The 27,069-nt window shown below is 40.4% G+C and overlaps 1 protein-coding gene across 2 annotated transcripts in view; it reads right to left on the reverse strand.

Annotated features, from left to right (window-relative positions):
* ELL2 (elongation factor for RNA polymerase II 2) overlaps positions 1 to 27,069 on the reverse strand; it is an 81,416-nt gene that overhangs the window by 14,549 nt on the left and 39,798 nt on the right. The window contains exons 3-6 of one of the 2 annotated variants that reach the window (XM_007197467.2): positions 23,321 to 23,442; positions 18,391 to 18,554; positions 2,948 to 3,207; positions 100 to 224 (exon numbers count right to left, since the gene is read on the reverse strand). In XM_007197467.2, coding sequence (XP_007197529.1) covers positions 100 to 224; positions 2,948 to 3,207; positions 18,391 to 18,554; positions 23,321 to 23,442 — 671 coding nt within the window. Of the gene's footprint in view, positions 1 to 99; positions 225 to 2,947; positions 3,208 to 18,390; positions 18,555 to 23,320; positions 23,443 to 27,069 lie in introns of those variants that run through there. The other variant, XM_057539721.1, reaches the window with a different exon arrangement.

The raw sequence follows: 27,069 nt of genomic DNA on the forward strand, positions 1-27,069 counted from the left end.
ACCCTTGCTTCTTTTTTCCCATCTCAACACTAAAATAACAATGACTATAATAATTACTTATTTGCATAATTTTTAAAGGAAAAGAAAATAAGAACGTACCTCGAGAGCACTGACTCTAATGACCGTCTGTCTATTTCATTATATCCAGGCCAATCTCTTTGGAGCTCTTTAAAAACATAATCCTTTAAGGTGTATGAGAGATCCTTAGGATTCAGATTGGCTACCTGGTACATGGTGTGAAAAGAGAGCATTAGTTCTTTTTGCTATTTCTTAACCTAAAACAGGCAACCTTTTGGATTTATACTGAAAATAACTATATCAAATGGCTCCAAAGGGACTGCTAGCTTTGCATATGCCAGATCTCAATAAATGCTTTTTGACTTCATTTGGGGAATTAAATAAAACTTTATATACATAGTTAAATATTTTTTTCCTGGATGGCCACTGCATTTGTTAAATAGTAATCCTACATTATGCAAAAAGTGGAGGAAGATTTTCTTTTTTTAATCATTGTTTTTTCTAGTCAAAGGAATCCAAAAGAGTTTTCTTAACATCTTCATTATTTATTTCTGGCTATTAATTCCATTACTTTTGAGTTACAATACAAGTCCTTGATCACTTGTATTAAGTAGAAACCAAACAGTGCCCATATGTTGGTTTACAAACTTCCCCTTCCAGTAATCAACAGAAATTATCTCCTTAAACAGTATCAATTCTGATAATCTTGTCTGTCATCTTCTTGGCTTGCTAAGCTTGCTCGTTATAGCTGCCAGTTCTCCTGAAGAACCACTTTTTCAGTCCTTGAAATTCCCCCAAACCAATAAACGGAAACAGAAACCAAAATAACCCCCAAATTACTGTTATTATTTGCAAGTGTAATCTTTTCTTATCCCTTAACTACGGTTCCTTGCGCATCCAGGCCCAGGCTCCATTAACAACATGAATGTATGGATTCTGGGGCTGAACCAAGAGTCATTTTCAAGGCTGGCAGAATGGTATTCTTCTTTTCATTTCCTACTGGAATGCTCTTTTTAAAAACTTCACTTCTTTCTGTGTTTTTTAAAAGTACTATAAAATATAATATGATAGTTTATGCTTTTCTCACAGCTCAGCTGAATACTAACATTAATGTTGATATACAGTAGAAAATGATAGGCTTATCTTAAAATTCAAATTTGCAAATAAATTAACATGAGATACAACCAGATTTCTCAAAGTGGAATAAATACAACGATCTTACAATCCATATTCTGCTAGCTCCTAAGTTATAACTCCAGCTTCAACTGTCTCTAGACACCAGACTCTTATATATATGTAACTACCTACTGAATATCCATCTCCATTTGGATATGTCTAATAGACATCATCCAAATAGCATGTATGTAAGACAGGATTCCTGATTCCTCTGCATACTTTTGTTCCTTTTCCATCCCTCCCCATCTCAGTCAATGGCTCAATATCCATTCAGTTGCTCCATTTAGTTGGTCTGGGGCGAAATCCAGGAACTGGCATTTTAAAAAAGTTCTCTAAGGGGTTCTAATATGCAGCTAGGATGAGACTATGCTCTAGATTCTATCAAATAAACAACAGTAATGACACTCATATCCCACTTGCTCAGGAATTAAGTATATCTACATTTAAAAATTATATCTATACACATATTCATGATCACATGACTACTGACATACATCAGTAGCAGCCTCTGGGTGAACTGCCTCTGCCATCATTTTGCCCTCTCATCCTCTAACCTAGGAGGTAATTTACAACCTTTCTGGAGATTCAGTCACCAAATATTTTGACTTATAACCTGAACCTCCCCCCTTCCCCAAATAAAAAACTGAACACACACACACACACCTATACCCTCATCCTCATTCATTCTTTCATCCTGTCTCTTGAGTTCTTAAAATTGCTATGTGACATATGGGTTTAAATTAAGTGTTTCCAAAAAGTGCTCAAATGACTTAATAAGATCCCTGAAATTGCCAAAGATACCTTGGGGATTGGTTAACCCAGAACTGGAGATTATGGTTTTACTCTTTCATGACATTTGGTATCATGTCTTGAATATAAGAGAAAACAGATGAAAAGGACTTAAAAATGTTATTCTTTGAAAAATACATGAAAACCTGCAGATTTATTTTATTTTATTTTTTAATGATGAAATTTAAGAACAACTTTGGAAATGTTACTGCTTTAGAAAAAAATAAAGAGAGCAGACTTCCATTTCTGGTGGACTTGAATACTAATCAACATTTATGACACAAAGTCATTCTAAAAAATACAGGGAGCTACAGTCTGATGAACTGTTGATTTTAACAAAATTACTTACTTTTATACTTAAGCTTGTGATTATACAGTAACTGATTAGAGCTAATACTTTACATAGTCATATCCTTTAATGAAGACAGGTGACTGATTTCAGCATACCCAATGGTTGAAAAAGGCAGAGTATTACAGGCAAAAACAGCATGCAGGGCAAGACACATTCAAAACTATTTAGTAGGTAAAAATATTCTAGCTTATACTGACCAAAGACTGATAAAAACACATTGTATAACTTCACCTACATAAACCAATAAAAATTATGGCAATAGTTTAGCAGATTCAAGACTAAAAGCAGATAACCAAAACTTCGTTTACTTTTTTTTAATGGAATTTCAGGGCAAAGTTTGTTTAACCCAAATGAAGATAATGACTCGAAACTTGATAATTCAGAAGGCTCTAACTTATAAAACCTAGTATAAATGTCTACATTTCAATTAGTTTTTAATTAAATGTTTAAATCAAGATGATTTAACTTAATATTCATATACCATTGATCAAAACGATCCTGAAATTTCTCTACCTCAATAATAATGATAACAACAACAACAGAAACAAGCCTTCTTAAATGAACTCCCCAACAAGAAGGTAAGCAGAAGGAAGTCTCTCCAGCTGTCCTCACCTGTTGCAGAATTGCTCCGAGGGAGTTCTTGTCTTTCTGATTGACACCGTCTTTCTGCAGTCGAGCTAGCAGCTCAGGTTTCTTGTAAGCCTTCAGTGCCAGTAAGTGAATCACCCTGTCCCGATATGGCCGCTGAGAAACACTGCTGCTGCTATGTATCTTTCGAATGGTATTTGCAGGGTTCATGGGGGTTGATCTTTTCCTCTCAGGCACTGCATCTGAAACAGCTTGAGGTGCTTTCCGAATTTGCACTCTTTTCCCTAAAGTCCAGTAGAAATGACATTGTTACACATTTGCGGGTGATAATATAATGAGCCTCTCAATTTCCACAACTCTGATTTAGGTACCTCTTCATTCTGGAAGGAATAAAGACTTCATATTTCAGTTTTTACTTTATTTATTTATTTATTTATATTTATTTTTGGCTGTGTTGGGTCTTTGTCTCTGTGCTAGGACTTTCTCTCGTAGCGGTGAGCGGGGGCCACTCTTCTTCGCGGTACGCGGGGGCCACTCTTCTTTGCGGTGCGCGGGCCTCTTCACTATCACGGCCTCTCTTGTTGCGGAGCACAGGCTCCAGACGCACAGGCTCAGTAGTTGTGGCTCACGGGCCCAGTTGCTCTGTGGCATGTGGGATCTTCCCAGACCAGGGCTCAAACCCGTGTCCCCTGCATTAGCAGGCAGATTCTCAACCACTGCGCCACCAGGGAAGCCCCTCAGTTTTTACTTTAAAAAGATATGCAGAGGGGGGAGAGAAGATGGCGGAAGAGTAAGACGCAGAGATCACATTCCTTCCCACAGATACAGTAGAAATACACCTACACGTGGAACTGCTCCTACAGAACACCCACTGAACGCTGGCAGAAAACGTCCGACCTCCAAAAAGGCAAGAAACTCCCCCCGTACTTGGGTAGGGCAAAAGAAAAAAGAAATAACAGAGACAAAAGAATAGGGACGGCACCTGCACCAGTGGGAGGGAGCCGTGAAGGAGGAAAGGTTTCCACGCACTAGGAGCCCCTTCGCGGGCGGAGACTGCGGGGGGCGGAGGGGGGAAGCTTCAGAGCCACGGAGGAGAGCGCAGCCACAGAGGTGCGGAGGGCAAAGCGGAGAGGTTCCCGCACAGAGGCTCGGCGCCGAGCAGCACTCACCAGCCCGAGAGGCTTGTCTGCTTAGCCGCCGGGGCGGGCGGAGCTGGGAGCTGAGGCTCGGGCTTCGGTCGGATCGCAGGGAGAGGACTGGGGCTGGCAGCGTGAACACAGCCTGAAGGGGTTAGCGCACCACAGCTAGCCGGGAGGGAGTCCGGGGAAAAAGTCTGCAGCTGCCGAAGAGGCAAGAGACTTTTTCTTGCCTCTTTGTTTCGCGGCGGGCAAGGAGAGGGGATTCAGAGCGCCGCCTAAACGAACTCCAGAGAAGGGCGCGAGCCGCGGCTATCAGCGCGGATCCCACAGCAACAGGGGCGCAGAGGGAAAATCGGAGAGACTCCCGCACAGAGGCTCGGCGCCCAGCGGCGCTCACCAGCCCGAGAGGCTTGTCTGCTCCCCCGCCGGGGCGGGCGGGGCTGGGAGCTGAGGCTCGGGCTGCGGTCGGATCGCAGGGAGAGGACTGGGGCTGGCGGCGTGAACACAGCCTGAAGGGGTTGGCGCACCACAGCTAGCCGGGAGGGAGACCGGGAAAAGGTCTGCAGCTGCCGAAGAGGCAAGAGACTTTTTCTTCCCTCTTTGTTTCGCTGCGAACAAGGAGAGGGGATTCAGAGCGCCGCCTAAACGAACTCCAGAGAAGGGCGCAAGCCACGGAGATCAGCGCGGACCCCAGAGACGGGCGTGAGACGCTGGGGCTGCTGCTGCCGCCTCCAAAAAGCCTGTGTGTGAGCACAGGTCACTCTCCACACCTCCCCTCCCGGGAGCCTGTGCAGCCCGCCACTGCCAGGGTCCCGGGATCCGGGGACAACATCCCCGGGAGAATGCACTGCGCGCCTCGAGCTGGTGCAACGTCACGCCGGCCTCGGCCGCCGCAGGCTCGCCCCGCCTCCTCCGTACCGTTCCCTCCCCGCGGCCTGGGTGAGCCAGAGCCCCCGAAGCAGCTGCTCCTTTAACCCCGTCCTGTCTGGGCGGGGAACAGACGCCCTCAGGCGACCTACATGCAGAGGCGGGTCCAAATCCAAAGCTGAACCCCAGGAGCTGTGCGAACAGGGAAGAGAAGGGGAAATCTCTCCCAGCAGCCTCAGAAGCAGCGGATTAAAGCTCCACAAACAACCTGATGTGCCTGCATCTGCTGAACACCTGAATAGACAACGAATCAGCCCAAATTCAGGAGGGGGACTCTGGGAGCAGGAGATATTAATTTTTCCCCTTTTCCTTTTTTTAGTGAGTGTATATGTATATGCTTCTGGGTGAGATTTTGTCTGTATAGCTTTGCTTTACAATAGCTTTATTTTACTTCACTATATTATAGCCTCTTTCTTTCTTTCTTTCTATTTTTTCTCCCTTTTACTCTGAGCCGTGTGGACGAAAGGCTCTTGGTGCTCCAGCCAGGCATCAGGGCCGTGCCTCTGAGGTGGGAGAGCCAACTTCAGAACACTGGTCCACAAGAGACCTCCCAGCTCCACGTAATACCAAACGGCAAAAATCTCCCAGAGATCTCCATCTCAACATCAAGACCCAGCTTCACTCAACGACCAGCAAGCTACAGTGCTGGACATCCTATGCCAAACAACTAGCTAGACAGGAACACAACCCCATCCATTGGCAGAGAGGCTGCCTAAAATCATAATAAGGCCACAGACACCACAAAATACACCACCAGACGTGGACGTGCCCACCAGAAAGACAAGATCTAGCCTCATCCACCAGAACTCAGGCACTAGTTCCCTCCACCAGGAAGCCTACACAACCCACTGAACCAACCTTAGCTGCTGGGGACAGATACCCAAAACAACGGGAACTACGAACCTGCAGCCTGTGAAAAGGAGACCCCAAACACAGTAAGATAGGCAAAATGAGACGACAGAAAAACACACAGCAGATGAAGGAGCAGGCTCAAAACACACTGGACTTAACAAATGAAGAGGAAATAGGTAGTCTACCTGAAAAAGAATTCAGAATAATGATAGTAAGGATGATCCAAAATCTTGGAAATAGAATAGACAAAATGCAAGAAACATTTAACAAGGATGTAGAAGAACTAAAGAGGAACCAAGCAATGATGAAAAACACAATAAATGAAATTAAAAATACTCTAGATGGGATCAATAGTAGAATAACTGAGGCAGAAGAAAGGATAAGTGACCTGGAAGATAAAATGGTGGAAATAACTACTACAGAGCAGGATAAAGAAAAAAGAATGAAAAGAACTGAGGACAGTCTCAGGGACCTCTGGGACAACATTAAACGTGCCAACATTCGAATTATAGGGGTACCAGAAGAAGAAGAGAAAAAGAAAGGGACTGAGAAAATTTTTGAAGAGATTATAGTTGAAAACTTCCCTAATATGGGAAAGGAAATAGTTAATCAAGTCCTGGAAGCACAGAGAGTCCCATACAGGATAAACCCAAGGAGGAACACGCCAAGACACATATTAATCAAACTGTCAAAAATTAAATATAAGGAAAACATATTAAAGGCAGCAAGGGAAAAAAAACAAATAACACACAAGGGAATCCCCATAAGGTTAACATCTGATCTCTCAGCAGAAACTCTGCAAGCCAGAAGGGAGTGGCAGGATATACTTAAAGTCATGAAGGAGAAAAACCTACAACCAAGATTACTCTACCCAGCAAGGATCTCATTCAGATTCGATGGAGAAATTAAAACCTTTACAGACAAGCAAAAGCTGAGAGAGTTCAGCACCACCAAACCAGCTTTACAACAAATGCTAAAGGAACTTCTCTAGGCAAGAAACACAAGAGAAGGAAAACACCTACAATAACAAACCCAATACATTTAAGAAAATGGGAATAGGAACATACATATCGATAATTACCTTGAATGTAAATGGATTAAATGCTCCCACCAAAAGACACAGGCTGGCTGAATGGATACAAAAACAAGACCCATACATATGCTGTCTACAAGAGACCCACTTCAGACCTAGGGACACATACAGACTGAAAGTGAGGGGATGGAAAAAGATATTCCATGCAAATGGAATTCAAAAGAAAGCTGGAGTAGCAATTCTCATATCAGACAAAATAGACTTTAAAATAAAGACTATTACAAGAGACAAAGAAGGACACTATATAATGATCAAGGGATCGATCCAAGAGGAAGGTATAACAATTGTAAATATTTATGCACCCAACATAGGAGCACCTCAATACATAAGGCAAATACTAACAGCCATGAAAGGGGAAATTGACAGCAGCACAATCATAGTAGGGGACTTTAACACCCCACTTTCACCAATGGACAGATCATCCAAAATGAAAATAAATAAGGAAACACAAGCTTTAAATGATACATTAAACAATATGGACTTAATTGATATTTATAGGACATTCCACCCAAAAACAACAGAATACACATTTTTCTCAAGTGCTCATGGAACATTCTCCAGGATAGATCATATCTTGGGTCACAAATCAAGCCTTGGTAAATTTAAGAAAATTGAAATCGTATCAAGTATCTTTTCCGACCACAACGCTATGAGACTAGATATCAATTACAGGAAAAGATCTGTAAAAAATACAAACACATGGAGGCTACACAATACATTACTTAATAACGAAGTGATTACTGAAGAAATCAAAGGGGAAATCAAAAAATACCTAGAAACAAATGACAATGGAGACACGACGACCCAAAACCTATGGGACACAGCAAAAGCAGTGCTAAGAGGGAAGTTTATAGCAATACAAGCCTACCTCAAGAAACAGGAAACATCTCGAATAAACAACCTAACCTTGCACCTAAAGCAATTAGAGAAAGAAGAACAAAAAAACCCCAAAGCCAGCAGAAGGAAAGAAATTATAAAAATCAGGTCAGAAATAAATGAAAAAGAAATGAAGGAAACAATAGCAAAAATCAATGAAACTAAAAGCTGGTTCTTTGAGAAGATAAACAAAATTGATAAACCATTAGCCAGACTCATCAAGAGAAAAAGGGAGAAGACTCAGATCAATAGAATTAGAAATGAAAAAGGAGAAGTAACCACTGACACTGCAGAAATACAAAAGATCATGAGAGATTACTACAAGCAACTATATGCCAATAAAATGGACAACCTGGAAGAAATGGACAGATTCTTAGAAATGCACAAACTGCCGAGACTGAACCAGGAAGAAATAGAAAATATGAACAGACCAATCACAAGCACTGAAATTGAAACTGTGATTAAAAACCTTCCAACAAACAAAAGCCCAGGACCAGATGGCTTCACAGGCGAATTCTATCAAACATTTAGAGAAGAGCTAACACCTATCCTTCTCAAACTCTTCCAAAATATTGCAGAGGGAGGAACACTCCCAAACTCATTCTACGAGGCCACCATCACCCTGATACCAAAACCAGACAAAGATGTCACAAAGAAAGAAAACTACAGGCCAATATCACTGATGAACATAGATGCAAAAATCCTCAACAAAATACTAGCAAACAGAATCCAACAGCACATTAAAAGGATCATACACCATGATCAAGTGGGGTTTATCCCAGGAATGCAAGGATTCTTCAATATACGCAAATCAATCAATGTGATACACCATATTAACAAATTGAAGGAGAAAAACCATATGATCATCTCAATAGATGCAGAGAAAGCTTTCGACAAAATTCAACACCCATTTATGATAAAAGCCCTGCAGAAAGTAGGCATAGAGGGAACTTTCCTCAACATAATAAAGGCCATATATGACAAACCCACAGCCAACATTGTCCTCAATGGTGAAAAACTGAAACCATTTCCACTAAGATCAGGAACAAGACAAGGTTGCCCACTCTCACCACTATTATTCAACATAGTTCTGGAAGTCCTAGCCACAGCAATCAAAGAAGACAAAGAAATAAAAGGAATCCAAATCGGAAAAGAAGAAGTAAGGCTGTCACTATTTGCAGATGACATGATACTATACATAGAGAATCCTAAAGATGCTACCAGAAAACTCCTAGAGCTAATCAATGAATTTGGTAAAGTAGCAGGATACAAAATTAATGCACAGAAATCTCTTGCATTTCTATACACTAATGACGAAAAATCTGAAAGTGAAATTAAGAAAACACTCCCATTTACCATTGCAACAAAAAGAATAAAATATCTAGGAATAAACCTACCTAAGGAGACAAAAGACCTGTATGCAGAAAATTATAAGACACTGATGAAAGAAATTAAAGATGATACAAATAGATGGAGAGATATACCATGTTCCTGGATTGGAAGAATCAACATTGTGAAAATGTCTCTACTACCCAAAGCAATCTACAGATTCAATGCAATCCCTATCAAACTACCACTGGCATTTTTCACAGAACTAGAACAAAAAATTTCACAATTTGTATGGAAACACAAAAGACCCCGAATAGCCAAAGCAATCTTGAGAACGAAAAATGGAGCTGGGGGAATCAGGCTCCCTGACTTCAGACTATATTACAAAGCTTCAGTAATCAAGACAGTTTGGTATTGGCACAAAAACAGAAATATAGATCAATGGAACAGGATAGAAAGCCCAGAGATAAACCCACACACATATGGTCAACTTATCTTTGATAAAGGAGGCAAGCATATACAGTGGAGAAAAGACAGCCTCTTCAATAAGTGGTGCTGGGAAAATTGGACAGGAACATGTAAAAGTATGAAATTAGAACACTCCCTGACACCATGCACAAAAATAAACTCAAAATGGATTAAAGACCTAAGTGTAAGGGCAGACACTATCAAACTCTTAGAGGAAAACATAGGCAGAACACTCTATGACATACATCACAGCAAGATTCTTTTTGACCCAGCTCCCAGAGAAATGGAAATAAGTACACAAATAAACAAATGGGACCTAATGAAACTGAAAAGCTTTTGCACAGCAAAGGAAACCATAAACAAGACCAAAAGACAACCCTCAGAATGGGAGAAAATATTTGCAAATGAAGCAACTGACAAAGGATTAATCTCCAAGATTTACAAGCAGCTCATGCAGCTCAATAACAAAAAAAAGAACAACCCAATCCAAAAATGGGCAGAAGATCTAAATAGACATTTCTCCAAAGAAGATATACAGATGGCCTACAGACACATGAAAGAATGCTCAACATCATTAATCATTAGAGAAATGCAAATCAAAACTACAATGAGATATCATCTCACACCGGTCAGAATGGCCATCATCAAAAAATCTAGAAACAATAAATGCTGGAGAGGGTGTGGAGGAAAGGGAACACTCTTGCACTGTTGGTGGGAATGTAAATTGATACAGCCACTATGGAGAACAGTATGGAGGTTCCTTAAAAAACTACAAATAGAACTACCATACGACCCAGCAATCCCACTACTGGGCATATACCCTGAGAAAACCATAGGTCAAAAAGAGTCATGTACCAAAATGTTCATTGCAGCTCTATTTACAATAGCCAGGACATGGAAGCAACCTAAATGTCCATCGACAGATGAATGGATAAAGAAGATGTGGCACATATATACAATGGAATATTACTCAGCCATAAAAAGAAATGAAATGGAGGTATTTGTAATGAGGTGGATGGAGTTAGAGTCTGTCATACAGAGTGAAGTAAGTCAGAAAGAGAAAAACAAATACAGTATGCTAACACATATATATGGAATCTAAGGGAAAAAAAAAAAAAAAAAAAAGGCCATGAAGAACCTAGTGGCAAGACGGGAATAAAGACACAGACCTACTAGAGAATGGACTTGAGGATATGGGGAGGGGGTGGGGTGAGATGTGACAGGGTAAGAGAGTGTCATGGACATATATACACTACCAAATGTAAAATAGATAGCTAGTGGGAAGCAGCCGCATAGCACAGGGAGATCAGCTCGGTGCTTTGTGACCACCTAGAGGGGTGGGATGGGGAGGGTGGGAGGGAGGGAGATGCAAGAGGGAAGAGAAATGGGAACATATTGTATATGTATAACAGATTCACTTTGTTATAAAGCAGATGCTAACACACTATTGTAAGGCAATTATACTTCAATAAAGATGTTTGAAAAAAAAAAAAAAAAGATATGCAAACAGAAAGCATTCTGAATAAATGGCCTAAAATGTGGATTCAGAATTTTTTGACAGAAGCATTTATTGGAATAAATATGTATTATAAAAGTATTTTGGCCACTTAGCTATACACACGGATGATAATTAGTGACACACACCATAGCAACACACTGGAAATTTTAAGGTTGTAGGCATTTGATGTTAAGTGGACATAAAGTAATCTCCATGCTCACCTGTGCTACTTACAGAACTTAAACCTACATATTGTATGTCATTTCGTTGGCAGATATGAATACAACGAATATGTGAAATGTGAAAAATACCTATCTCACTAAGGACACACTGTTGGCTGAGCTCGTCATTAGCTTAATTTCACAGACTCAGAAGCCACAAAGAGGAGAGTCAGGCATAATTTGGGGTCAACATTCACCAGAGCATTCATGAGTGATATTCTTTTTCAACAGACATAACATACTCTAGGAGTCAAAAAGCAAAAACAAACAAAACCAACCAACCAACCAACCAACCAACACAGTCTAAGAGGGCCAGACAAGCAGATCTCTCCTCTGTGGTGCTGAGACTACAAGGTGAGTTAGAGGAATGGAAAGTGGTAAAAGCAGGCATTCACACCACTTCTGCACAGGCCAGTGCCATTCACATAATTAACCCACTTTCTGCTTAAACTTAACAATGACAAGTGTTTGGCAAGTGGCTATTTCTAGAAAATACTGTGGGCTGTAGTGACCTGAATACCATATGGATGTGTGAAGCCATCAGTACATGGCTGGTCACTGACAATACCTGGTAACCATTCCTTGCTGAAGAAAGAGAGATTAGAATGAAATTGTATTAGACCCTCACTTTATGATTTCTGAGGTGAAATCTCATACGTCACTACTAAAGCCTCCAACTCTATGCCCATTGGTTAAAGAGGGGGAAGAATTGGTAATGGCATACAAGGTGGAACAACTGCATTAGGGACAATACTATCAATTAGAAACAATGGATAAGTAAAAGCAGTCTCTAAAGTGCTGTTGGCTTGGGTGAAAACAGCTTAATGGGGCAGGAGCTTTACTGAATAGTACTTCTGTCCATGCTGGGTTCCCAAGGCCTGGCCAGAGGGGCTGTTTGTTAGATACAATCCTACCTAAAGGAGAAAGAAAGGTCTCACTGGCTCTTATATTTCTTTACTATCTGGATGTAACCAATTGTAAATATCAGATCAAAATACTGCACAACAAAGGAACTCAACATTAAAGGGTCACTGCCCAGTGGTAAGAAAAGCTATTAAATTAAGGTACAATTAGAGCTTTGGAGATAGATTTAGATCTGTTTTCTGTGTTTTTCTTAATTCAGAGATAGTTAGATCAATGTCAGATGTGCAGGGAACTAATATTTATCTTGCACCGATTATGGGACGGGGGAGGGGCACTGTGCTGAGAGCTTTACACATATAAAGTCTCATAAAGTAACCTGATGAGGTAGGCCTTGGTCCTATTTCACAGATGAGAAAACTGAGGATTTCAATGGGATAAGCTCAAATAGTAGAGTGCTGACTTAGCATTTGGAAGGTTCTGTGATTAAGACCCAAGTTTTCCTACTTGTACTTCTTTGTTGGAAAGGTTTTATGAACAAATGCCTAATGTCTGCCCTTGCTTCATGTTAGGCTGCAAGCTTCCTGTAGGCAGTGCTATGGCTGCTTTGTCTATCAGCAGACCTAGATTTTGATGACTTGCAAAGTGAAATGACCAGCAAAGTGTCAAAGTGAATGACAGCAAGTAAACAAGCAGACAGCAGAGGAGCAGAATCAAGGTGGCCTGTCCTGTAGTTTTGCACATTACCAGGCTGCCAGAGTCTGAAGACACATTGAAATTTCTAAAGTGGCAATTGCAAACCTTCCAACCCACCACTTCTCAGTTGCAATAGTGTTAGCAAACAATACTATTTCCTTGAAATTTCAATAGGAATTTTTGGAAAGAAAGAATAGAGTTAGGTCAGACACGTTTAGGAAACGCTATAAATTCCACACTTCCCTCCCCCTTGAAACCTGTTTAACTTCCACTTCCCCAAACCAAGCTGACTATGGATCCCTCTCCCACACTCCTCTCTGGGGAGGGGGATGAGCAGAGAATGGTTTTTAACTAAACTCACACACACCATGACTGGCCAGCAAGGAAGGCAAATACAAATAAAAACAAAAACAGGACTATCACTGTGTTGCAGGCTGCCCTACCTCTTCTGTAGGTCTCACCAACCTCTGGTCCACAGTCTCAGGAGAGCCCCAAGGTCTCCTGAGTTTACCCCACCCTCCCAAAGTAGACATAGGGCTGCCAAATAAGGGAGGTTCACTTTGCCCTTAAAAGGGGTCAAAGTATGATGTCTGACAAGAAATTAGAATCTGGGCAGGGATGTGACAGCACTGGAGTCTCACCTGGGGCCTAATGCTAGGCTATCATTGGTCCATGAATCTCCTACCCACAAAACACTCACTTCACCTTTACCTCATTTTAAACAGCAAGTTGTAGGGTAACCCATTTCTTTCAAATGATGAAAGAAGAATCCAGCCACACTGGGCCACAGAGTTTTGCACACAGATCACTTGCTCCCTGCCTCCCCATCAATTTGTGCCTATTCAACCAGGAAGGAGTCCTCTGATTTAAGGTAAGAACGGCTACAAATGAAGAAAACATTAGTACTCTAAGCAGTTACAGAATTGAGATGCTAAAGCAAAAAAAGAGCAGGAAAATGTGGTTCAAAGTGGGAAGAAGAAAGGCTTTATTTTTATTTTTTACATTTGCCTCAGAAAAGCCCTTTTAATAAAGCCTGTGGGAGAACCTAATTCTCCTCCCAGACCCAACTGCTAATCAATTCCCTGGGCTCCTTATATAAACAGCAGCAGCGGGTCGGACAGAGTTGGGTAATCTGGGACTATATCTGAACCATTTTGTTTCATAACAAGGAGTCCACTGCTAGCTTCTCCATTTAATATGAGATGGTAAAAGTACTTAGCCCTCCGTCTAATGACTCTGAGTAAACAATCTGAAAGAAAAGTGTTAAAACAGACCATCAGAAAGAGAGCAGGGATGGCAACCGTCTTCTGCAGTTGTTTTTCTGTTCTGTGGAACCTAACTAAAAACCCTGGCAACACTGACCCAAGGTTTTAAAAACCCTGGCAGGACCTCGACAGCGGTGTGACTCTGTCATGGTTAAATACATAATCCACTGCAATGGAATCCATCTCCACTACTTAGCATTTGAGATCACTTCTTCAAAAGGTCTACTATCAAAACATATATAAACAGTCATAGACTGTTAGAACTACAAAGGACCTTAGGTGTTATATAAGTTCAAAACCCCTTATTTTATTTATTTTTTATTTTTTTATAAGTTTATTTATTTATTTATTTATGGCTGCGTTGGGTCTTCGTTGCTGCGGGCTGGCTTTCTCTAGTTGTGGTGAGTGGGGGCTACTCTTCTTTGCGGTGCCGGCTTCTCACTGCAGTGGCTTCTCTTGTTGCGGAGCAAGGACTCTAGGTGCGCGGGCTTCAGTAGTTGTGGCACATGGGCTTAGTTGCTCCGCGGCATGTGGGATCTTCCCGGACCAGGGCTCAAACCTGTGTCCCCTGCATTGGCAGGCAGATTCTTAACCACTGTGCCACCGGGGAAGCCCCAAACCCCTTATTTTAATATTTGAGAAAATTAAGGTCTCTGGATGTTAATTGATTTGTCCAAGGTCACTCAAACATTTACTAACATCAAAAATAAGGAGGATGGGGGGAAAAGTTGGGAAAACTGGAAAAAGGATCCTAGAAATTAGGTTGGTTGGGTTATTTCATATACCTAAATAGATATTAGGTATATAAAATAACCAAAATTTACAATTCAATAAATTTCCAGAATTTAGATAGGAGTCAGTGAGCAGACTTAAGATACTGGTAAACTAGAAATGATAAGTTGTTTTTTTTTTTTTAAACAAAGGGGAAGGATTATAACAGCACAACAATGCTCATCATTGATATGAATGGCATAACTAGAACTGGAAATATTACTGAAGAAATAATAACAATGTTTTCTAGGTTAAAGCTTCTCCTGTGCTCCTCTCCAGGCAAAATAGGCCTTCCCCCACTCCCCGCCCCAAGCCCACTAAAGGGTCACAGAAGCTCACATTCCTGGTTGCCTAGACAAGCTGACCCCTAAGAGCACAGCCTTCCCTTCCTTAAACTGGGCTTGTGCCCTAATTCAACTATCAGAGGCCTGGATGATGCCACCATACCCCCCACAGTGAGACCAACATTATTCCTATTTGTCCTCTACTCGGGCTGACACTATTAAAAGAAACCTTCTCTGCAGAGGCTTCTAAGCTGGCAGAGGTCAGCTTTTGGCATCATTTTTTTTTTTTAAGAAATTCACGTTCTTTTATTTATTTATTTATTTATTTATGACTGTGTTGGGTCTTCGTTTCTGTGCGAGGGCTTTCTCTAGTTGTGGCAAGTGGGGACCACTCTTCATCGCGGTGCGCGGGCCTCTCACCATCGCGGCCTCTCTTGTTGCGGAGCACAGGCTCCAGACGCGCAGGCTCAGTAATTGTGGCTCACGGGCCCAGTTGCTCCGTGGCATGTGGGATCTTCCCAGACCAGGGTACGAACCCGTGTCCCCTGCATTGGCAGGCAGATTCTCAACCACTGCGCCACCAGGGAAGCCCCATGGTATCATTTTATATGATATATTCAGTTAAGAACTAAAGAGGTATCTCCTATTGTCTTATGAAAAAAACATAACTTGTTAATGAGGCCAAACTCTTATCATTTGCTATTTGCGGATACCAACAACTTGATATGTAAAATGGAGAGGCAATCATAACCCAGCTCATGGGGTGATTGTGAGATTTAGATGAATAACTACATGTAAAGTGCTAACCAGTGCCTTGTGCATCACAAGCACCCAGGAAGTGCTGAGTAATATTAGTATTGAAGGGTGACTGACTAGCATTTTGAAGAACTGAATGGGTCAGTTTTGAGATACTGAAAAAAGCAGGAGGATACAAACTGAGCTGCCTGGAAGGAAAGAAACATGGTAAGGGCCTGGCAATGGATAAAGTTAAAAGAAAAAGACCAAAACATGCCATAACAAAGAAGAGTAAAAAAATCAAAAAGAAACACCAGAAAAGCCAATCCGGATACTAGTCTTTTGCTCTACTGTATTCAGAATTGATTAGTCTTTTCTTAGGAGTAGTGTGTGCAGTTTGGAATTCTGAGGTGAAGAACTGGAGGCAGTCCAGAGGAGAGCAGTAAAAATAGTTAAAGGCTTGGGATACAGGCCATATTAAGGAAAGTTAAAAGGAGCTGGGGTTACTTGACCTAGAGAATAAAGGGCTGAGGAAGTTAATGGCAAGATTTAAGACCAGAGAGGAACACTGCTGTGATGGTGAGTAGCCCAGGGCACAGAGGACACAGCACAGAGGAGAAGGTTAAACAGAGCACTTGGCTGGCAGAGGTCACTGTGGGGCTCTGCAGGGGGGAACATATGTGTGCTCTTCTTAAAATGGCATAGATGTAATCTGGTTCAGATTTAAATTTAGATAACCTCAAATTCTATGTGGTCACTCTAAAAAATGTATATAAATTATTTGTAGTGCCTATAAGAAACCCTGCAAGTTCCAAAATTCCCATACCATTAGGGCATGTATGGTCTGCGTGATTCTGGGTGTTGAAAAGTCTCTTGTGTAAGCTGGGAATGAACTGTACCGACCCTATCAAAACAAACAAAAACACATGAACATAGGGGACGCCCAAGAATCTTTCAATGGAAAAGTACGGTGATCATCGCTAATTTTCAAGCTTTGGAATAAATCAAGGTGAAGGTTTTCAGATAGTTATATTGGGAAGAAAAAAAAATCATTTTGATTGCTTGAGTCTTCTATTCCTTTGTCAAACACACCAATTTGTCTTACTGTTTATAAATTGGTGGTATTGGACTTAAAAAACACTCTCAAAGCAATAGGGATAGCAAATTCATAGCTTGCACTTAAATTTAAGAGCAGCACATCTTGTACATTTTAAAAACAATTTGAGATTTAGCCTACTAAAGTTAATTAAGTTACCTGTGAGAATAAAGAAGAAAGAAAGGAGGTTGAAAGTTGTTACCTCATTCAGCAGGAAAGAGAAGATGAAAAATCTCATTGCTAGTAACTTACTGGGCAGGGAACTGGGCCCCGTGGGTACAGATACCTGGGGAAGCCATGAATTGTTGTTAAACCAAACTAAATGTATCTAAGCTAAGCACCAAGTCCCAGGAGCACTGGCTCTGTTCCAAAGAAATACTTATTAAAGATACTAGTGGAGCTTCTCAAAGCTGAATGTATTGTAGCTGGGTCAGCATGGGAAAATACAGAAGTAGAATTATACCAAACCATGGAAAGATGTTGATTAAGGGATCTGGTTATTCAAGAGACTTTTTGTTAGCATTTACATTTTCAAATTAATATCCTTTCATCATTTACTATCCAGTGACTTGTGTTATTAAACTGACCGAGGCCTCATAGAGCTCATCCTCACTCTGGGTGATTCTCTCTATTACTGTTAATAGTCACTGTGAATTAACTCTTTAAAACTGTCAGGGTCACTGCTTGTAAAGGAGAGACTCATCTTGCTGGTCTGGTCTTAATTCCCCTCGATTTGATGGATATCTGAGTGAGCTGATGATAAAGGTGATGGGGGTAGGGCAGGTTCTTAATTAATGGAGAGATGAGGATGAGGATCCATAATTGAGATGACATCACAATTGAGGTACCAAAGAGGCATCACCCTAATGCTTTGCTATAAGCACATTTTATACTTTTGCAATAAAAATTCTTTGTTGTGCAAAGATCCTTTGAAATTCTGCTAATAGAAAACTCATAAGTTCTACTAATAGATTTTACTATAAAAATAACTCTCCAGAAGTACAAAATAAGAACTATACTGTCCACCACTGAAATTACATCATCCAGTGACAAAGAAAACACAACAGTACCACTATCACAATCTCACATAGTAAAGTAACTTGAGCAGATCCCAGTATTGTAAAGTAAAAACAAATAGCCAATAGAGGATCTGGGATTTATGAAAGAAATAAAACTTTTCAATCTCTTCAATTTATCACCAGTATGAAGAGAATAAATGACTTTTGACCATGTTTTTCAAAGTGTTCTGAAAACTAATTTCTGTGTTTTCATTAAGTAATATTATCGATATTTACCTAGAGTGATCTTGAATTATTCCAATCAATCAGCAAGAAGGAGAAAGGTATCTATACAAACCTACATATGGTCCACCAGGTTTGATAACTTTTGTGCTTCGGTTGCGGGATTCCTCCTCTGCCTGGGTCATTCTTTCTCGTGTCATCTGATATGAGTCATTTGTTGCACACACTGTAATTTTATCTTGTATAAATCCCAGGCAATTGAGCTGGGATGCTCCAGAGCTGTCAGGTAAGATGGTGCCTTGTTAGATATGTCCCACATTTTGCATAATAAAGGCAAGCAGAAATTGTATAATCCTAAAACCAGCAGCTTTAATAATAACTTTGCAGTTCAAAATAACTAATATTAGTCATTTTAAAATGTAAAGCTTACTTAAAAATTTTTAAGTTTCTCCTCTTCATTTGATATCACATTTTTTTCCCCCCATATTCTGGATAGAATGGGTGAAATGAGATCTCAGAGACCAAATCCATGAAATGTTGAAAAAAAAAAAAAAATCAGTACTTGGAATGAAGACCAGAGTCTTGATGGGCACTGTAGTTCTACTGTCATTTTTAAAAGAATTACCTACCACTGATGTGAGAAATGTTAAAAGTTTACTTTTAATGGAACCATAATACGTATGCTTTAGAACTGACTAGATGAAACAGACCCACCATAATAATGCTTTTTATTTTTAATAAGATATTAAGTTTAAGGCTAAAATACTGCCAAATATCATAGTTTAATTTATTACTATTCACCCAAATACCCTAAAAAATTTTAACTTTATATTTACCATTGTTAAATCTCTATAACATGATCTTTTGGTATGGCAAATACTGAAAAATACTGGACAGGAGATTCTTGCAGAAATATTAAAAAAAGAAACCTTTTATTTACACAATCACAAATATTAACACTGGCCAGGAAGACGGCTCTGTATTCAAAGTATTATGCTAATATTAGGGGATTATGGTAACAGTTACGCTAGTATTTTAAAAAGAAATGACTATGGCCTTAAAACAGACTAGAATGTAGAAGTAATGAAAATGTCACTACAGCTCTGATATTCTATTTCTAAACTTAATTGGAAGTAGCTTTGTTATGATGTTAAGAAATAAGGGTCGATAAAATTTTTGTAAATTGCTAATAACTGTCTGTACAAATGCTATTTTAAAAAAATCAGTTCGTTCATCTCATAAATATTTATTGGGCAGAGGCTGTGCCAGGCAATGTGTGAGGTACCTGGGCTGTGACAAGGACTGACAGATGCGGTCCCTCCTTCAAGGAGCTCTCTGTCTAATGGGTGACAAGGATGAGCACACTGGAAATTATGATGCAGTGTGACAAGTGACAGGGGACAGGGAACCCCCAAGAAGGTACTTCACCTGGACTTGTAGGCAAGGCAAAGGCTTCCAAGAGGAAGTGGTGATTGAGCTGATCTAGAGGGATAACTAGACAAGGGGGAAGGACAAAAGTGTTCTAAAGGGATAACCAATATGTGCAGGCCCAGAGGGAACAAGGAGAAGGTTTACAGCTTGACCAAAGAGAGCTGGCAAGAACAATTAGAGGTGAGGCTGAAAAGAGGGTATAAGAAGTGCATCACACAGGGCTTTGGAGGTCATAGTATGAATTTTGGACTTTTCCCCAAGAATAACAGAGACTGAAAACAGTGTCATTTATTCCGTAGAAAAATCAATCTGGATGAAGAACAGATTGGAAGGAAGGGGGCACTCTTGTGAAAGCAGGAGACCAGTTAGGAGGCTATTGAAGGATTACAGACAAGAAGCGATGGCTTGAACCAGGGTAGGGCAGTGTGAATGCAGAACAGTAAACAGATTCCAGAGATAGTGAGGAGGCAGCATTGACAGGATTTGGTCAGAGATTAGCCGGGGGGGGGGGGGGGGGTGGGGGGGGGTGGGGGGGGGGGGGTGGGGGGGGTGTCGGGTGGGTGGTGGTTGAAGATTGTGCCCAGGTTACTAGGTGTGTGGAGCTGCCATGTGAGACACTGGAGTACGGGTGGGAGAGAGAAAATGAATTCAGTGTTGGACATGGTGACTTTGAAGAAGTAAGGAGCAGTCTCAGGAGGGAATGGACTGTGAATAACACTAATATTTAAAATAATCAATAGGAAGATAAAAAGACCACAGGAGACCAAAGAGGTAGAGGGAAATTAGAAGAGCAGTGTGTCATGGAAGCCATGGGAATAGAATACTTCAAGAATCAGAGAGTGGTCCACAGTGTGAAATGTTGGCAACAAGTCCAGAATAAGGAAGCAATAAGCATCCCCTGGGTTCATGGGCAAGGAGGTAAAGGCTCTCTTCGGGGAGCATATTTCAGTGGACTGGTGGGGATTGAAGCCAGACTTCAGGTCCAGAAGTGAGTATAAGGGAGGCGGTTTTTGTTTTTATTGTCTTTTTTAATGAGGCCTACTTGAGCTGAAAAACCAGTGAAAGGAGGGAAAGGAAGGGGTAGAGAGGGAGGATGAGTAGGAAGAAAAGACTGCAGTAGAGAAAAGTCTGCAGTGTGAAGGTCTGGTGGCAGGAAGTTTGAATTTCAACATCTCCCCCTATTATTTACTAAGTAATTTACATAGTGAGAATAAGCTGAACCTGTTGCCAATCACAATGAAGATACAGTTTTCACCATCCAAGGTCAAGAAACAGATCTTTACATGAAACAAAATAGAGCTATAAACCCTGTGGGCAAGAAGGTACTCTCCAGAATTCTCCACTCATCCCTTTTGAACTTAGTTACCTTAAAAGTTTAAATACTTTGACATATGTGTATAAACGTTCCTACAGTCCTTCTCTAGCCTAGCTCACTGTTTCCTATACTTGAGTATGCATTACTTACAGAGCTGTATTATGTATTTTCACTAGGCCTGTGAATGGGCAGATTCAAGGAATTTTTGAGTGTGGGATTTCCACCATCTTATATATGAGAAAAGTGAGGCCCAAGGAGATTTAAAAAGAAAGATAAGAAAGGAGACTAGTTGATATATTTTTTTTTAACATCTATTTATGGAGCTCAGCCAGCACTGTAAGACTGGAAAATGGGTGTAAGAAAGCCCCTGCCCTTAAGGAGCTTACACAACTGTAGGAGAGACAAGATATATGGAAAATAAAAAATCAAACTGAATAGAAAAGGTGGAGCCAGATTATAAAAAGGTTTTCTTGCCAGGATGAAAACTGGAACTCTGAGTGCTTTTGTTTGTATAATGGCAAATTTCAATTTATAGTCATACCACACTTGGATCATATGAATGTATTTATGACAATTTTCTCACAATAATTGTTTCTTTTCTGTTGGCACATCATGTATAGTTTTGTAAAGTGACCTTAAATCTTTCTCCAAACAAGGTAGAAATAAACACACAGGGTATTTATGATGTAAGGGAGAAACCGTATTACCTATAATGATAGGCCTGGTTTTGAAGAGGGAATTAAGTTCCTTAATGAAATTCCTAATGGGACATAGTTCAATTTGATGTCAAAACGTTCTCACTATACTAAAATAATTCTCTTAAGACAAGTGTTACAGGTAATGGCACAATTAGAAATCGGTGTGCCCTGTGGTGTGTAAAGAACACTGAAGTAGGAGTTAGGAGAACTCAGTTCTCATTCAGCCGTCACTAACCAACCAGCTATGTAACCTGTGAAGTGAAGGGGTGGAACTACACAATCACCGAGGACCCTTGTACTTGGTGATTCTATAATCTATTACAATGCTGTCCCACAGAAATTTCTGCAATTTAAAATGTTCTGTGTTTGTGCTGTCCACTATGAGAACCACTAGCCATGTGGTTATTTAGCCTATAATATGTAGTTAGTATGAGTGAAGAAATAAATAAATTTTAAATTTTATTTCATTTTTATCAATAGAAATGTAAATAGCCCCATGTGGCCAGTGGCTATCACCGTGGACAGTGCAGAAAAGTCTACAGAGTCTAAAACACATGCAATTTATACCAAAAAATATAAGTTTGGGGGAAGGCAATTTTTAGAAAGCAAAATTAACATATACTCAGGGAAAATGGCAGATTAAGATAAAGCAAAAAGTTATTTAGTCGCCTTAAATGGGAGAAGGAATTTAGACCTCTCTCAGTGAAGTGTCTTTTGTATCTCTGCCTCCCGTGCTCACTTGGAACACAACTTTCCCTTCCTTTCTCCCCGACACAGCAAGCACTTAAAGTTTCAAGTATGACACAGAGGAGAGATAGGGATGGATGGCCCTGGGGGCCTTGGGGAACTTTCAGCCAATGTCAGTGTTTCTCGGGAGGTTGGGGGCTCTAAGGCCTTGTCTTTATCCACAGGCAGAACAAACTCCTACTCGAGGGGCCCGTTCTTTAATCAGAAACAACCACAGCAAAGAAGAGTGAAACAAGTAGCTTATTGTTTACAGAGGACCCAAGTAGATAAGGGTTCCAATGGGTACCCTGGGCTATGGGTGTGTATTTTTGTCTTCCTTCCTCCTTTTTTCCCCTGAAAATCAGAAATGACTGCTATACTGGGGTTAATTTCTAGTTTCCATTCTGCTGCAGAAAAAAGATTTTTAAAAACCTATCTTAAAACAAGCCTTGCACAGCGAAGGAGGAAGGGGATATATAAGACACATGTATATTTTCCTCCTTTATCTATGTGAGCCCTGAGGATACTATAAAGCACTCTTATTTATATTCAGTGAATAAAAACTTAAAAACCCCTCAAACTTGTCTTTAATTAACATAAACAAAATAAACCATGTTTTATAGGTATAAAATCTATACCTTAAAAATTCCTCAAGGGCAAGAATCTTAAAATTTTTGTGATTGTATCCCACAGTGACAAATATAATTTCTAGCACATAGTATGTGCTCAATATTTCTCAAATAAATAAACGAGCCCTACAATTCAAGTCAGTAAATATTTACAAAATGACTACCATGTATTTTATTGTAGAATTAAAAAAGAAAACCCTCAAAGAAAAATCATTTTCCCTTCAGCATACCTTGGAACGCACTTACCTGGAGAAGGCTTGCTGGATGCAGTCAAAGCTGCCTTGAGGGTTGTCTTTACCCACATTTGACAAATAGAAGTTAAAGGTATGCACTTCGTTGAGGGGATCATTTTTAGGGATTTTGACAAGCTAAAAGGGGGACAAAGAGAGAAACACCTCAAATTATAAATTTGCTGTAGAATGATCTGATGACTGACTTAACTGCTTTTCAAGCGACATTCATTTTTTACTGAAGCCCTCTTGAGCATCTAAATTTATAGCATTTATATTACCAAATCATTCAAGGAATCTGACGAGCATGCTTGTAACTCACCACGTTCTTATTTCCATTTTCTACCCTAAAGTGTCAGTAATCATATCGGCTCAGTAATTAGTTTATAAGAGGAACCCCCTTCTTTTCAAACTAGAAAACGGTTACAGTTCACATGGAAGAGTTATTCGTGAACTTGCTAAAAAGCTCTTCCTCTTTTGAGATACACAGGTTCTGCCTTTGGCTACATGACTCACTGCTAAATAGCTTCTAGATATTTAGATGGTCTCGAGATAAGAGTCCATATCCCAATCTTTTGCTGTCTTATTACATACACATTTCATTTTAATTCTTACTTCTTGAAGCAATATTTTTGAAGAATAACTAGCAGCATAAGGTGAATACCATAATTACATTCACACCAAAACGCAGCTGGGTGTTTCTCCCTGCCCTATGATTCTTGTACTCATCCTCATGTTTACAGAACAAAGTCAGCAGCCTACAGAGATTATTCTGCAGGGCACTCCAAGGCTGAGCCCTAGGCAACACTGTGGAACAGGCAGATGTTTCCTATGCTCTTGCTCAAGGTCTGGTTTCTCTGCTAGATGGGAAGCCCCATAAGTGAAGGGACAGGGTTACTCTCGATTACTGAACCCCTGTACCGGGTACATTTTCCTGGCACATAGGAGGAGCTTAATAAACATTTGTGAATAAATGAACTGGAAACTTCTGTCTTTCAACTGCTCCACTCTTCCCAGCTCCCAAGACCTTTCTTCCCTTGGGTCTACAGGGGCCACCATGGTGTTAGAAGATAATTATGAATAGGATGCATTGGAAAGAAAGTAAAATATGACTTCCTACTCTCCAGCCTCCAAATACATGGTCTTGGCAATTTAGTAGACAAGCAAGGAGGGAGAAAGTGTTTTCTAATTCTCTTTCTTCTCCAAATCTGCCCTTTACATCAATGGAAGATTAAGACTCAGAGCTAACTGGCTGCCAGATATATATATATCTGGCGCATATATATATATATATATATATGTATATATCACTCATGAATATGCTAGTAAGCATAAGCGTGTATGAACTCTACTTGGCCCTGAGGACATCCTGCAACTCTGACTTGCTCACTCTAAGAAGACTCCTAATCTTTTATCTACAGAAAATAATTTAAAGCCACCAATTCCATCCCACACCCCTCCCCCTAAAAGAGTGAAGAAGGCTAAGAAGGGAGACAATTTGCAGTGTCTGGTACATAGCAGACATGCAATAAATGTTTGTTGAAGGAATGAACGAACAAGGAGAAGAAAAAAGAAGTCAAAGGTAAACATCTTTTCAAAGGAGATTCATTCAGAAGACCCATGTAGAGCTTGAGAGCCTAAATTTCACCAAAGATGTTGAATATTAGATAATACTCCATAGATCCTCCATCACTCATGAATTTAAACTATCTTTGACTCCCTTTTTAAATTAGTTCTAATTGCTAGGGTAACAAGCTTCTACATTAATTATCCACTCTATAAATCATATCTCTGGGGGGCCCTAAAGTTACTCTTTTATTTCCCCCAATTTCCCCTAGTTCTAAAATGCTGGAACTTTGTGAACAAGCCTTAATTTACTCTGTAAGTATTCATCAGGCTGTCTTATTGGGCATGCAAACTGAACACCCAGTCAGCAAACACACATTGGTGAAATGAAATGGAATGTTTTACTTCTTAATCCTATAGAGGTGGAGCAGAGCAGGAGCCAAAGGAATGCTTGTGTGAGATGCAAGGGAACAGCAAGTCTGTCCACAGGCTGGTGTAACAGCATTCACTGACGTCTGCTTTTGTTTTCCTAATAATAGCAGGGCTCTGCTGTCAGAGAAGGGATGTGCCCGGTAGCCCAAAGCTTCCTTAAGTTCTAGGACAGGAGGTAGACAGGTAATGTAGGTGTGAACACTTGAATGACATCCCTTCCTCAGCCATGACTCACTTAACTCCCATTCACCTTCCCCCTCAACTGTCCCTGTAGATCTGCAGAACCTGGTTGGGGAGATTTTCCACAGTGGTTGTAGGCTCATCTCCAGGCCAGGCTCTGGCTTCAGTTTAGGCCTAAGGTCTTCCTTCCTGTGTGGCTCAGGTCTGGGAATGCAGGAGCACTTTACGTATCAGAGTATGAAAGACTGTCCGTTTTGGGAGATTCTAAATTGTATTTTAAAAAAGTAGAAGCATATAGTTTTTTTGTATTTTGCAGGAGTGACTAGAGTCTGTACTCAAATTCTACAAATGTTCGGTATTCTTTCACTGAAAACTTTTAACTTAATTACTGGAGTCCTTAAGCTCAGACATCTACTAAACAGAGCATTTCATTCAGTACAGTTCTTAACGAACCTTTATAATACTTAAGTGTAGAGTTTTCCTTTCTTATCATCTAAATTGTGATTCCTCTTAAGTAACATTTACACTTCTTTAGGTGAAAGATTATCTTCCTATACATTTTTTTCATTTTTAAACACACACACAGAATGTCTTTGTGTAAATTTGGAGGATTTAATAACAAAAATACCTTGTATGAATTAATTACTGTGCACACCACTCAAAGCATTAGGGTCTGGCCTGATGGTGGGCATAGAAGACTTTCATATTCTTATTCTTTAAAAGAATCTTGAATAGAAAAAAAGCTATAGTCATTTAAAAAATATCATAATGAACAGAATAGGAAAGAATCAGATCAAAAAGAACCAAAATAAAAAAAAATACACAACCCATGCTATGTACCCACTGAAGTGTTTGAAAGTTTGTATCCCACATAGATTAGAACAGCAGTTTTCAACAAGGGGCAGTTTTGCCCCCAGGGGACATGAGGTGTGGGAGGGTGCTACTGGCATCTACTGGAGGCCAGAGACAGTGCCCAACACTTTGCAGTACACAGGACAGTCCCACAACAAAGGGTTACCCAGTCTAAGATGTCAGTAAGGCCCAAGTTAAGAAACTATGGTATTAGAGCTAGAGGTAGAAAAGAAGTCAGGGAATTCTGACTTTATTGACTTCTGAAAATTAATGAAGAAGTGGAGGGGGAAATGGTATCTTTAAAGAAATAAAAGTACCCGTTTAAGAAAAAAAGAGGTAGTATCATGGAGAATGACAGCAGGACTTCTCAGAAGTCTCTCCAACCCACTGTCCCACTCTGTGGTGTGTACGTGAGCAGTGAGCAGTGAGCAGATAGGGGCAGGGGCAGGCATCAGGGCAAATTATGTTCATGATGGAACCCAAAGGTGAATCTTGATGCATATCATGGTATGTTTCTCCAACCGAGGAGCTGGGGTGGGGTAGGAGGTTAAGGAATGATGAGAACATGAAGCTCTGAGTTGCCACAACTAAGTTTCTACATCTCCTTTCCTCGGTGGTTTTCAGATCAACAGCAATGCAGATGGTACAGCCTGACCTAACCTCAGGCTTTTCCTGTAAAAGATCTGAGAGCAAGATGTTGCCTAGCAATATTCATATCTTTAAAATTTCAAAAGC

The sequence above is a fragment of the Balaenoptera acutorostrata genome, chromosome 2 (assembly GCF_949987535.1).
Source record: "Balaenoptera acutorostrata chromosome 2, mBalAcu1.1, whole genome shotgun sequence".
Lineage (NCBI taxonomy): Eukaryota > Metazoa > Chordata > Mammalia > Artiodactyla > Balaenopteridae > Balaenoptera > Balaenoptera acutorostrata.